The sequence below is a fragment of the Heliconius melpomene genome, chromosome 13, assembly GCF_056956725.1.
Source record: "Heliconius melpomene rosina isolate 202511_hmr_F chromosome 13, ASM5695672v1, whole genome shotgun sequence".
NCBI classification, from domain to species: domain Eukaryota; kingdom Metazoa; phylum Arthropoda; class Insecta; order Lepidoptera; family Nymphalidae; genus Heliconius; species Heliconius melpomene.
Genome location: NC_140401.1, coordinates 17,203,231 through 17,216,507, shown reverse-complemented (window position 1 = coordinate 17,216,507; position 13,277 = coordinate 17,203,231). Strand labels below are relative to the sequence as shown.

The 13,277-nt window shown below is 34.7% G+C and overlaps 1 protein-coding gene across 1 annotated transcript in view; it reads left to right on the top strand.

The window, feature by feature from the left end:
* Positions 1-13,257, top strand: part of Ubr1 (Ubr1 ubiquitin ligase) — a 36,563-nt gene extending 23,306 nt beyond the window's left edge. Inside the window, exons 18-29 of the mRNA XM_085195993.1 lie at positions 764-975; positions 1,300-1,466; positions 2,571-2,746; positions 3,094-3,185; positions 3,666-3,787; positions 4,522-4,638; positions 5,298-5,563; positions 5,832-6,024; positions 6,635-6,883; positions 7,155-8,150; positions 8,691-8,870; positions 9,335-13,257. Coding sequence (XP_085052119.1) covers positions 764-975; positions 1,300-1,466; positions 2,571-2,746; positions 3,094-3,185; positions 3,666-3,787; positions 4,522-4,638; positions 5,298-5,563; positions 5,832-6,024; positions 6,635-6,883; positions 7,155-8,150; positions 8,691-8,870; positions 9,335-9,481 — 2,917 coding nt within the window. The 3' untranslated portion in view covers positions 9,482-13,257. The remainder of the gene's footprint in view (positions 1-763; positions 976-1,299; positions 1,467-2,570; positions 2,747-3,093; positions 3,186-3,665; positions 3,788-4,521; positions 4,639-5,297; positions 5,564-5,831; positions 6,025-6,634; positions 6,884-7,154; positions 8,151-8,690; positions 8,871-9,334) is intronic.
* The last annotated feature ends 20 nt before the right edge of the window (positions 13,258-13,277 follow it).

Genomic DNA, 13,277 nt, shown 5'->3' with positions numbered 1-13,277 from the left:
AATTCAATTCAGACTCAGAACAAAGGAAATATTTAATATTTTCATTTCTTCGCTTTGGTGTTGAGGCACGCGCAAAGCACGGCGTTGAGTTCCGCCATTGAACACGCAATGCCTGAACACTAGGTTTCCTCAGCCTACCTTGCTGTCTGCGGGATACAAATTAAATATTGACTAAATTACTACAAAAAAAAATCAACTTCACTTTGTATCCCGCCCACAGCAGGAACAAGGAAGGCAGAGGGAACCTAGTGTTAAGACACTCCGTTCCCCAGTTTCTGCCGAATTTTGGAGGCATTGCGTGTTGAGTGGCAGAACTTAACGCCGCGCTTTTGCCTCGACACCAGAGCGAAGAAATGGCAATATAAACGTAAATAATTATTTCACTTCCTCGAGTGGGGATCGAACCCACAAACGTCGCGTTACAGTCACACATTTGTGCCGCTGCGTCACGACGGCCTCAAAATTACTACAAATTTATTCAACAAAAATTTAGTTGAAACTTTATTTTTTTATGTATAGATATTGTCTTTAATGTATTATTTATCGTTATAAGAATACAAAAGTAATTCATATTAGTAAATGAGTAATTGTGTGTAAGTGGGCGAATCTGCGAGCGGGGGCAATAGATTAGTATATTAGTGATGCAAGGGTACTCAAGTAAATCTGAACCTACAACCATTGCATGTAAATAATCGAACACTTCTTAACTGCTTTTACTATTTGTTTACAGATTTTAACATATGACATATTGTATATTCCGCAGATCATTACCCGAAGATCAATTGCACGAAACGGGACTCGAAGCTGTGATCCACGAGGTCGCAGACTTCGTCAAACCGACCACCGGCAACAATCGTGGTGTTTACAAACTGAAACCTCATTTGTATGACGAATATGACACATTCTTCTATCACTATACGAGGGAAGATCTTTCTAGAAGTGAAGAAGAACAGAGGAATAGGAGGAAAAATGCTGGTTGGTGTTGAGTTTTTATTTAACATGATTTTTTTCGATTTTAAGGTTCTGTACTGAAAAATAAGGGACTATTAGAATTTTTGTTGTGCTTCTGTCTGTATATACAGTTAACAAATTTTTATTTGTCGTTTTATATTCGAACTCATACTTGACTAGTTTTTTAAATTGATTAATACTATTTATTACTAATATTTTACTAGTATCTTTGTGGAAGATTTGTAATTGTATTTTAAATATTTGTCATTGATTATTTTATCTTTGCAATGGTTTCTAATGTTTTAGGATGTTTGTAATTTTATAATTTGTTTTTTGTACATTTCCCAGGATTACCGGAATGTTGTCCACCTCCGCCATTGCCCAAACTGGCGGCGCCTTTCCGACTTTTAGCCAGCTTGTTGCAAAGCGATGCAGCGCTGCACGTGCTGCGTTGCGTGCTGGAGCGAGCGCTGGACTTACGTGCAAGGTCCTTCTCCGAGCCGCAAGTGCATAAGGTACCTTAGTCCTAATTTTCATTTAGTTTATAATATTCTTGTACCTAGGTTAGATGCCCTGTACAGGTCTTTAACCAGGTTATTATAAAGCCATGCAGCGTTTCATGTGATCCGATTTGAGTTAGAAAGAGCTCTGTAGTGCCGTATGTTGTTTTCCGAGCCCCAAATGCATAACATACTTTGGATTTTTAGTTTTATTTCGTTTTGGTACTATTGTGTGATTTATAAAATTTAAACTAATTTTTACATGTTGAAGACACTACTGCAAAATCGTCGTTCCTCATATATGGTTTATTTCTTATCATTTCTATACATATTTTTTTGGAAATAATTCAGGTGCTATTCCATTTCCCTTCTAGATTTATTATAATTATTATTATTATTTTTTATTTATTTATTTATTTATTTTACAATCTTAATATATACAAAATCTCTTGCCAAACTCGTGAGTTTGTAGGCAAGAAGCGCTCTTTACTTTACTACATTAATTTAAACTACTATACCAACCCTTATAATTTAACCATACATACATAACACAAAAAAAACAACAAAAAAATAGATAAAAGATAAATAACATTAATAAACTTAACACATCTTATATATTATATCTATTCCTATACTATATTTATTCTATGTTATATCTATCTTTGTACTATCTATTCTATATTATATCTATTCTTATTGTAGTACAGACTACCTATTCTATATTACGTCTATTCCTAAACTATATATTCCATATGTAATACAAACAAAAAAAAAAACAAAAAAAAAATTAATACTCTATGCCCTTGTCTGATTCTTTAAGATAGAAATCTTTCAGTTTTATCTTTAAAATTGGTTTAGCAACGTTTTTATTCAATGTAAGGCTATTTATATTATTAAAGATTTTGGGTACCATGCACCTTGTTGTTCTATTTCCCAAATAATTTTCCGCAGTTGGCTCAAAAAATTCTTTTTTAAAATGGTATCCGGACTCAACATGTAAAGCGTTAATGGACACTGTGGATTGGGTCAAAAAATCATCAAATAATACTTACACTGTTAAATCCCTACTTTAATACACTAACACAACACAATTAATAATAATTAATTTTCTTCCACCAGGCACTCCACTTAATCGGCTATGCGCTGCGAGATGAAGAGAGCGGTCACTACGAGTTCTTAGCGTTTGCGGAAAGTGCGGCGCGTTGTGGGCTACTGGCATTGTTATCACGTCTCGCCGCTAGCCCGAGGGTGGATGCTCATAGAGCCCTTGCCAAGTGGCTGTTGGCGAGAATGAGGTATACTACCCATACCCCATATACCTTATCCCTACGCTAACTGTTTAACCGACTTCCGCAAGGAGTAGGTTAACCTTCGGTTGTTTTTTTTGTTGATGTTTGTTACTTCAAAACTTTTTACTGGGTCAACCGATTTTGATGGTACTTTTTTTATTGGTAAGGAAACATTTAGTTAGGGTAGGTTGATGATAGTTTGTTTATGATTATGGGATTCGTTTGAAGTCGGTTTTTATGTTAAGAATTATAATTCTCTTTTTTTACTATATACTAATATGTGTTTTAACAAATTACTTTTAACCATATTTATTTATAACATATATTATTAATATATTTTTTTAATATTACAGAAAACTGCTTGGACAGGGTGATGGCGATGCAGGCGACATTGAGAATATGGAAACGGATCAGGAGGAAAAATCACCCGCTGATGAAAGTGCTGGTAGGTATTATTTTAATTTAATATTTACTTAGTTTTATATTATGTTAAAAAAAAATACAGCAGGGTAGGCAGAGTGAAGCTAGTGTTAAGAGACTCCGTTCCCTAGTTTCTGCTGAATTCTGAAGGCATTGTATGTTGAGTGGCAGAACTCAACGCCGCGATTTGCCTCGACACCAGAGCGAAGAAATGGAAATATTAATTTAAATGAATATTTTGTTATTATATTTAATTAAGGTAAATTAGGAGCTTTAATGTTTTAGATTTTTATTAGAATTATGTATTGTAGTTGAGGCCGTCATAGCATATGATTGTTAATGCAACAGTTGGCACTTTGCAGTTTCTCCAGTCATCTAGCAATATCCCGAAAATTTACCGTTGCGTAGGAAACGGAGTGTTTTAATTCTGTGCTCTGCCTACTCTGCTATACCCGGAATAAAGCGCGAAGCTAAAAAAAAGGAATATAATTGTAATTGTTTTTAGAAAAAGAACGTCGTGCCAAGTTAGCAGCGGAGAGACGTGCTAAATTGTTGGCACAAATGACGACACAAATGAATAACTTTATATCGAACAACTCCACGCTGTTCCAGGAAACTAAAACTGAGGTATGTATTATATATATTTTTATTATTATGCTATGCAAAAATGTTAGAGTGAAATCTTATATGGGGTTGGATCTGTTTGTATTATATAAATACTTGCAACTTACACGCGACTTTACCCGCTTAAACTTATAGTTTTTAATAGTCAGATTATAATAAATCTTTACATATATATGCATTGCATGCTTATGTATGCATTTAAGTCGCGGTGCTAATTTAGCTTTGTAGTGAAAAAGTAATATAAATTGATCAATTGAAACATGAAATAACAATAGAAGAACAAATTATTGAAGTATTTGTCTTGGAGTGGGGCAGCGTCTAATTGTAAACAATGATCGTGGCTTTGATCACAATTATTTTTTTTTAATTTTCCTATTTAGTAAGGCAATCTGACCGCAGGTTAAGTTGGTTACTTTCGTCCAGTATATGTATGTAACGCTTTCCAATAAATAAACTATACATCACAAAAGTAATTTTCTATGAAACTCTTAAACCGAACTAATCGCGTATATTTCGTTTCATACATTTTTGGAAACCCGACGTTTCGGTCATTTTACAATAGTTGACTGAGGCTAACTTAGAACTACCGCCAACAATTTATTAATTGCCTCGTCTACTTCCCAGGATTCTTCCAGAATGACTGAAATGAATTATATGGCAAAGTGGATTAGAGAATTAAAAGTTTTTAAGGACGGTCTTCACTCAGGTGGTATAAAGAAATGAATTGGTGTGTGCAGGTGACGGAGGAGGAGGAGCGCCAGGACTTGGTGCAGCTGTACCGGGGCGCGGCGCTAGGCGTGTGGGGCGGCGGGGTAGCGGACGCACCGCGCGTGTGCATCATGTGCCAGGAGGAGGTAAATACTACTTGTTATGAATATAATAAAATTCAATTAACTATTATAAGAAAATTATTGCTTTTCGGGCTTCGTACCTGGAAAGAAAAAAAAACAGAACCTTATGAGAATCACTCTCATGTGCATATGTCGGTCTGTCTGTCAAAGCTGTTTTTTTAATTTTGGGGCAGTTCAACTATTAGATAACGGTTTTTTTTGTGAAGCCAGTCGTGGCGCAGGGGCATAAGTTAGTGACTGTAAACGTGACTGGTTGTGGGTTCGAAACCCATCGGATGGCTGGCGGCTGGTGTCGAGGCAAAGCGCGGCGTTGAATTCCGCCACCCAACACGCTATGTCTCCAGAATTCGACGCAAAATGGGGTATGTCTTAACACTAGGTTCCCTCTGCCTACTCTGCAATGTGCGGGATAGAGCGTGAATCTGTATTTTTTTATTGGTTCGTTTATTTGTTGGTGGGTTGGTTGGTTCTACATTTATACTCTCCTGCCCCCTTTCTACACGTTACATAACACCAATTTGATAAACTTAGTCATAATTATTGTACTACTGGTCATTTAATTTTGTTTGGAAAACATTATGACAATGTTCGAGGAATTCCTAATAAAATAGGATTAAAAGAATTGACAACTCTAGGTCTTAGCAACTTATTTTACATTCCAGGCACGAGTAGAAGCCCGCTCGGAACCGTTAGTCCTGGTCGCGTTTGTTCAACATTCAAGCGTACTGAGTCGTACTCGCACAGAGAGTACAAGTGGTACAGCCGGAGCAGGGGACACAGCTGAAGCTGGGGGTACAGGTGAAAGTAGGTCGGCGTGGCCTCGTACAGGACTCGGCGCTCAGCCCCACGTGTCGTGTTGTGGACACGCATTACATGCAAGATGTTGGAGGAAATATGTGGATAATGTGTTGGATAAGGAGAAGTTGAGGTGACTTGTATTCATAGTTTTTTATATGTTATGTGATTTTTTTTTGCAGCTATCATGGACCAACGGCACTGCGTACGAATTGTAAACGCAATGGTTGTTTTTTGGATTTATACTCAGGATAATGAATTATTTTCGTTTCTTGGCTCTGCTATTTTCGTACCGCTATTCCATAACTTGAAAATTGGGCGGAAAGTGGGACACTATCTTAACACTAGGTTCCCTTTGCCCACCCTGCCTCGCAAAACATAACTTTACAAATCTCTTACAGGCCTTACCGAATCCGTCAGCCAGCTGCCTTCGACGTGGAAAAGAAAGAGTACTTATGCCCATTATGCGAGCGTCTCTGCAACACAGCGTTACCTCTGTTGCCAGCGCCCCCATTGTGCTCCCGACCACCGCCACCATTACCACAGTACACCTACCACGCTGCTGTTGAACTAGTTCTCAAGTTGAAACATCAGGTGCGTGTTGATATAAGTTATCTCTGCAACATAGTGTTATCACTGTTACTAGCGCCCCCATTGTGCTTGCCGCCACCACCACTATTAACTCAGTACCACACTACAATTAAGTTATTACTCAAGTTGAAACATCAGGTGTAGTTAAAATTATTTGTTTCTCTATTTTTCTTGTATTTTTCCTTATTTTAATCCTGTATAATTAAATTTCATTAATTATTTACACTCTAGATTGATAAGAATAAAATCCCTGAAGCCACAATCATTGTATTTAGTCACCCTCGTCTCAAATAAGTAATCTTCATATTTTTTTGACTACCGTGGCACCGTGGTACAGTGTTTGACTGTAAATGTGGACTGGATTTGTTCACTATTTGGAAGACTGTATTATTTTCGTTGCCGCGCTCTATAAAGAGTAAATATATATATATTTAATTTTGATTTTTTAATAGACAGCATGTTCATTTTAAATGGGAAACATGGGAACATTCAAACAACGCAAGCAAGCCTGCAAGAGATCACCAAAAGTGAACACAGTGTTACACTAAAATTATATTACTCTTTTTTATATTTATAAAATATAACATATTAAAATAAATAATTTTTCATTCAGGTATGCTCAGAAACAGTTCACGAGTGCACAGAATATTGTGAAGAGTTACACTGTCAAGCTCGTGCTCGAAGTGTCGACTTGTTCTCCTCGGATCCCGAGGACGATACACCTCCAGAGCCTGACGCCTACGTGGCCACCCACGCTGAGACTCTGCTGCCCAGCGACTTCTTGGCACATTTTCCTGGATACCAGCCCGCTGCAGACCAGTACCATGATATGCTAAAGATGCTCATCGAGGACTTTGCCAAGGTTAGTGAGAGGAACTAAACTTTGCAAATATTTTTTTTATCTATTAGTTTTTTATATGTACTGGATAAAATATTGTAATTCGATGTATTGTTTAATTTTACTGACGAATTGGTTTTATGAACATAAACGAGTTGAAAATTGTTTAAACTATTTAATTTCAATCGGGTCTATAATAAAAACAAAAAAAAATAATTTACATTCCCACGCAGACGAAGTCGCAGGCATAGCTAGTCTTATATATATTTTTTATCGTACATAATTGCCATTCCAGATGCTTCCAGGCGTATGTGGACTACCCGACTCCGGCGGCATGGTTGCCATCGCCAGCTTATATCGGGCAACCTCATACACCGTATTAAGTACAAATGCAGTGCTCCAAGCGGAACAGCGACCGTTACTCGGTGATCTACCATCGCGACACAGAGATGCATTACAAGCTTTGATAAGATTAGCTGCGGTTATACCAGCCATATGGCCCTCACCGACTCATGTAGCCCACCACGCCTTGAGTACTCTAAGTACTTTAGAAAAAACGTCGCCATTATCCCATGAAATATTCGGGACTTTGGTTTCATTAGTTTTGTCTATACCATCCCTGTTTTGCAAAACGGCAGGGCCGGCCAGGCCGACTCATCTAGCGAGACAAATTACTATAGAGGCCTTCAGAGCTTTGTTAACAAGGATTCTTATAACTATTGATGTTTCGTCTTACACTGGACAGCCTATGGAGGGCACACTCAAAGCAGATATCGAGAACCTATTGCCAATAATGAAAGAACTAAGGCGGGGTAAATTGGATATAGATAATCTAAACGCTATGCAGATATGGGAGGTCGTTAAACAAAATTGTCGCAATTTCCTAAGAAGTTGCTGTCTGTTTTACCACTTTTTGAGTGATATCCAACCGCCTCGAGAATTGACAATTGTAGGAGGTGATACATGGGACACTATGTGCAGTTACCTGGACTTGCCTAATAGTTTTGTTGAATTAATAGATAATTTATATGCAAGAAAAAAAGCCACAGCCTGGTCTGAAATGTCCAACGAATGGTTTGAAGGGCATATTTTACCCCAACTGGTAATAGAACCTACTGAACCACCGAGATTGATAACTTTGCCGGAAGATTATTCCGAACTAATGAACATAGTGTCGGATTTCTCCTGTCCCAATTCGGAAAGAGATGACAGTAAGAATCCTACTATGTGTTTAGTTTGTGGACAAATTATTTGTTCACAGAGTTATTGTTGCCAGACTGAAATACGTAAGGTTAGTTAGTGTTTTGATTTGTTAATGGTTTTTTTAAGATATCTTATGTTAGAGCAATCCTTATTTGTTTGAAAATTGATTTAATTTGTAATTAATGAAAAATGTTATTTATTTCTGAGGTTCTGTCATCAAATATAATTTTTGTTAATAATCCAATATTTCATCCAATATTTAATGTTTATTAAATGAGCTCACAATATATTGAAATATACATTTAAACTCAGCCATAGTATAGTATATATGTGTGTACATATGTGGGACATATGTATTTGTGCATGTCCTTTAAGCTAAAACAATAAGTCTATTGGCATATCAACATCAAAATCCAATAAATTAAACAATGAATAATGCCGTAATGACCGGCTCGTAATGCTGCTGACATGCTCTGGCATGACAAAGTATGACATCGTCAAGTAGACAACAAAGCATCTTGAAACAAAATTCTCTCGTTCTATTTAACTATATGTGGGATACACCGCGAAACAAAAGAAATTTTTAAATGAAATATATAAATTATATACATACTTATTTAAATTCCAGGTCAATTCCCGCTCAGGCACAGAAGTAGTAGGCGCAGTGGTAGCGCACGCACTACACTGCGGCGCCGGCGCGGGTGCTTTCTTACGTGTGCGGGAATGTGAACTGTTGCTGTTAGCAGCACCAGCGAGGGGGACGATGCAGCCTGCACCTTATTTAGACTCATACGGGGAGACTGATCAGGTGAGAAAAATTATTGTCTTGTATGTCAAAGTTTAATAGAAATTGATCCAGTAGTTTTTAAAATAAAATGAGGTAAATAAATGGGGAGTTCTGCCGCACTTGTACACAAATGTAAATAATGCGAGAAAATAAAATAATTATTAAATTAAAATGAAATTTAGGTTATCGTGACATAGCGGAACCTCTTGATTGTAAACTTGACGGTTGTGTGTTCGATTCCCTCAAGTTCTAAATTTATATATATTTCTAACACGAAAGTGTCTTAACACTAGGTTCTTACGTACCATCGTTGTAAAATTTACCTTTAATTATTAATTTATCCGGCCGGCAACGCACTTATAGCTCCTCTGATGTAGCACGGGGTCGTGGGCGGCGGTGATCACTTACCATCAGGTGACCCGAAAGCTCGTTAGCCTTGTCTTTTCCAACAAAATATATATCTATTTTTCTATTGTATACTCCAGGGTCTCCGTAGAGGAAATCCGCTCCACCTTTGCCCATCGCAATACGAACAATTACGAATGCTATGGCTAAGTCATGGAATACACGAGAAAATAGCACGAGGCCTCGACACAAACATGCTAGTCACTACTGCATGGCAGAACATGTGAAGATATGCACATGTGCAAAGAAGCATGTAGAAATTTGATCGTTAATTTTTAACAGCATGTGCTATCCTGAGCATGTAGGATGTCGTGCACGACATGTGAAAACATGTGATACAATACAGAAACAATATAGAATTTGAGATATGTCGTGACCATGCAACATGGGAAAATATTAAAATTGTAGAGTAAAGATTATATAATATACTTAATATTTAGTCTGTTATTTCACTAATATTTGATGATTGTAAATTGCGTATATATTTTGTATGTATGTATATTTGTTTTTATTTTTGTTTGGTCTAACATGTGTTTGTTTTGAATGCAAATTCGTTACGATATGATCTCTTCATATTAAAGGTTATAAGGATTATCGCACGCTTTAACTTTAATGTTATAATGTTAATGTTGAATATGAAATATCCTTCTTATTTTCACATTAAATTGCCAAGTAATAAATTTAAATAATATAACACTGTATAATAATAATAATTAATATATTAATAATGTGCGATGATCCTCGCCGATGGAACTGTGATACCGGCCGCGCCGGTACTGTCGAAGATAGTATATAGATCGTTATAGTATTAATTATTATTTTTAGTAAATATGTCTAAAAAAACGATGTTTCTTAAGAAAGAAAGAGAAAGGTAGATGATATCAGCTTCCATCTCGCTTTTATATATTACGTTAAATCAGGGTTTATTTGCCATCTCATTTTTTAAAAGGTGTTAGAGCGAGACGGAAGATAGATTGATGACGTTTATAAAATTAATTATTAATGATATGTTACTTCCACCAAATAAATGTATGTGTAAGCAGCTTTATTAAATTTAACGTCTACTCTTCGGTAAATGTTGCACAGATAATAATTGTAACAAATAATATGTAAAAGTTTTAGATAAAACGATATTAAAGTTTGTCTCATAGATATTTTGGGGCCGCCTGTTTGAAGGCTGTGCTTAGGAAATTGTAATTCGTCTTTAATTATCGATATTACCATATAAATACAGCGTAAGCTCTATACATCGTCACTCGATCTAAGGAGGAAGTCTCTGAACCCTCGAAATCAGCATAGTATAACTATATAACATCACTCCCAGTATCGTCGAAATCAACTCAACCGCAGGCGCCATATTATTGAAAATACGAAAAAATTAAACTCAAAGAAATATATGAGAGTATACTTTGCTTGTGTATATATGCACTATTTTATTTAATTCACAATTTGTATTTCTTTTAAATGTATACTTGATTAATAATGATAATATCCATTTTACGTTCTCACTCAATTTAAAACCCATCTCCCTATTACATTATAAAAGTGCAGTACACACTTACATTTTATCGATATATAGAGTTTATACTATAAATATATTATTTACGTATTTAATCGTGAATTCGTGACTAAACTATGACTATGGCTTGTTTATTTTGTCAATTTAAAATCGATTACAAATCTATTTAATCGATGTTTTTTATATCGATTGTTCTATAATCGCAATTCTAGTTACGGTTTCAGGGTTGTATGAAGTTTGTATATTAAATGTTATTTGTATTTCACTTTTCATCGCCTTAACTCATTGTTCTATTAGAGTACGCACAATTATGAAAATTTTAATAAATTTGTAATTTGTTTCAAAGTTAATTAACATACTTCAGTTCTCATACTGTATATATTTTGATCAATTCTGATTAGATTTGTTATATTGTAATATAACATATAATAACTTTATAAATCAGTTAAATGTGGAGTAAAGTTATATATTAATACTGATGAGACACAACGTTAGGTTCCGCCACTACAACAAGCAATGTATTGAAAAGTGGAGAGTCGAGTGTCTTATCACCAGTTTCTTCGGCTATTGGCCTTTTTGTGAAAAACTTTTATACATATTTTTACTTAGAGACAACAAATATTTTGTGTTTGTAGCTAAAATTGATTTCTGTAATTTATTTTTTAATATTATTTTTTAATAATAGCTAATCGTAATGTTATTTGTAATTTTATTTGTAACTAAAGTTAATTTTCAATACTGGAAGCCGTTTTAATTACCTGCATTTTTGTAACAAAAAGTATTTTTTTTTAATTTTAATAAAAAGTGTTGGACTGAACTCATAATAGTTGGCAGTTCAAATTGCATTCATAAATTTTTATATTAATTAACATCTATAATTTATATTTTTACTAAAATTATTAAAGTGAATATAAGGTTTTGCTACCTAGTTTTTTTTATTTGGCAGAAAGAAGAAAAATAAAAAATAATACCTAATTGAATTTTATATTATTGAGAAATATTAACAAAATTTGAAAGTAACGAGACTCGAATCCGGGTCTCTTGTCGTGCGAGCGGCGCGACTAGTCTCATCATTATTATATGTTTCTAATAACTTTATTGCATTAGTTTGTAAATAACATTTTTAAAATTTCCAATATAACAAACAAATGTAGGTAATGCAATAAGTTACCAGTATTTTATTTGCTTAAAATATCTTTATAAATACGAGTGTTATAACAAGGTGTTATAACACTCGTATATATGGTGATGTTATAAGACTTAGTTTGTCGCAATTGATACTCATTTTAAGTAAAATAATTTTAGCCGTGTTAATAGCGTTTTTTTTCATATACGAATATACACTTTAGAAACTGATGTTTTAAACACTACAATAATCTATAGACAAAGGTAGATTGAAGTGGCATTATTCTATTAGTTGATGCAAACATTATATCATCTTCACGCTGTATCCCGCACACAGCAGGGTAGGCAGAGGGAACCTAGTGTTAGGACACTCCGTTCCATTTTCTCCCGAATCCTGGAAGCATTTTTTTTTATATTGAGTACTAGTGAACCCGAACGCGGCTACCCCCGCCTGAACTATACGAATATTTATTAAATATATTTATGAAATTATTTTCAGTTTTCAATAGAGAGATGCGTTAAGCAAGCTCATTTTGGGTGACGTTTTATAACAACAAACTTTGCAAATCGTTGTTTAGCAACGCGTATGTCAAATTAATAAGTATTTTAATATATGGGTATATATCGAAAATATTACAAATATGAGAAAAAAGTATCCTATGTTCATCCCGAGACCCTCAAGTATCTCTATATGAGTATTTTATCACAATTAAATTAGCGGTTTGGCCCTGATTGCGTAAAAGACAGACAGACAGACAGAGTTACTTTCGAATTTATAATATAGGTATGGATATCAAGATAACACCAACGATTATTAGTTTCCTCGCGTACTTCGTTTAAAATACATAATATGCTTCCAATAATAAGCTGAGTCGCTGGGGCCAGTTCTTGTTTATTAAATATGCTGTGTTTTTTAAAGTGTAATTATATTAAAGAAAAGGATGTAAATAATTTCTTATTCGCGTAATTCATATAAAATGCAGTTTTCTTGTTTGACTCTTGTAAAATTCTTGCATACGTTGTCAAAGCAATTGTCACCACGACAATGAATAATTTTTTGAAATAATTGCGAGCTAATATGCTTTTATTTTGTATCTTATATTTTTATATATAATATTATATAAATGTCTATTTTCTTAATAATCGTTTCTAGGTTATGCCATTTTTCTTATATAATTGTGTATTAGGTACCTAATCTTAATTATATAGTTTGTTTGTAACTCATTCAATGTATATACGTATTTTGTTTGTGCAATTAAATACTAAATTTTATCTTTTGTGTGATTTTTATGATCTAGTATAGAATAGTAACAATAGGAGGTTGTACAAAGAAAATTAAAATTAAAGTCTTTAATGATGTTTACCTGTTTTTATTAGAC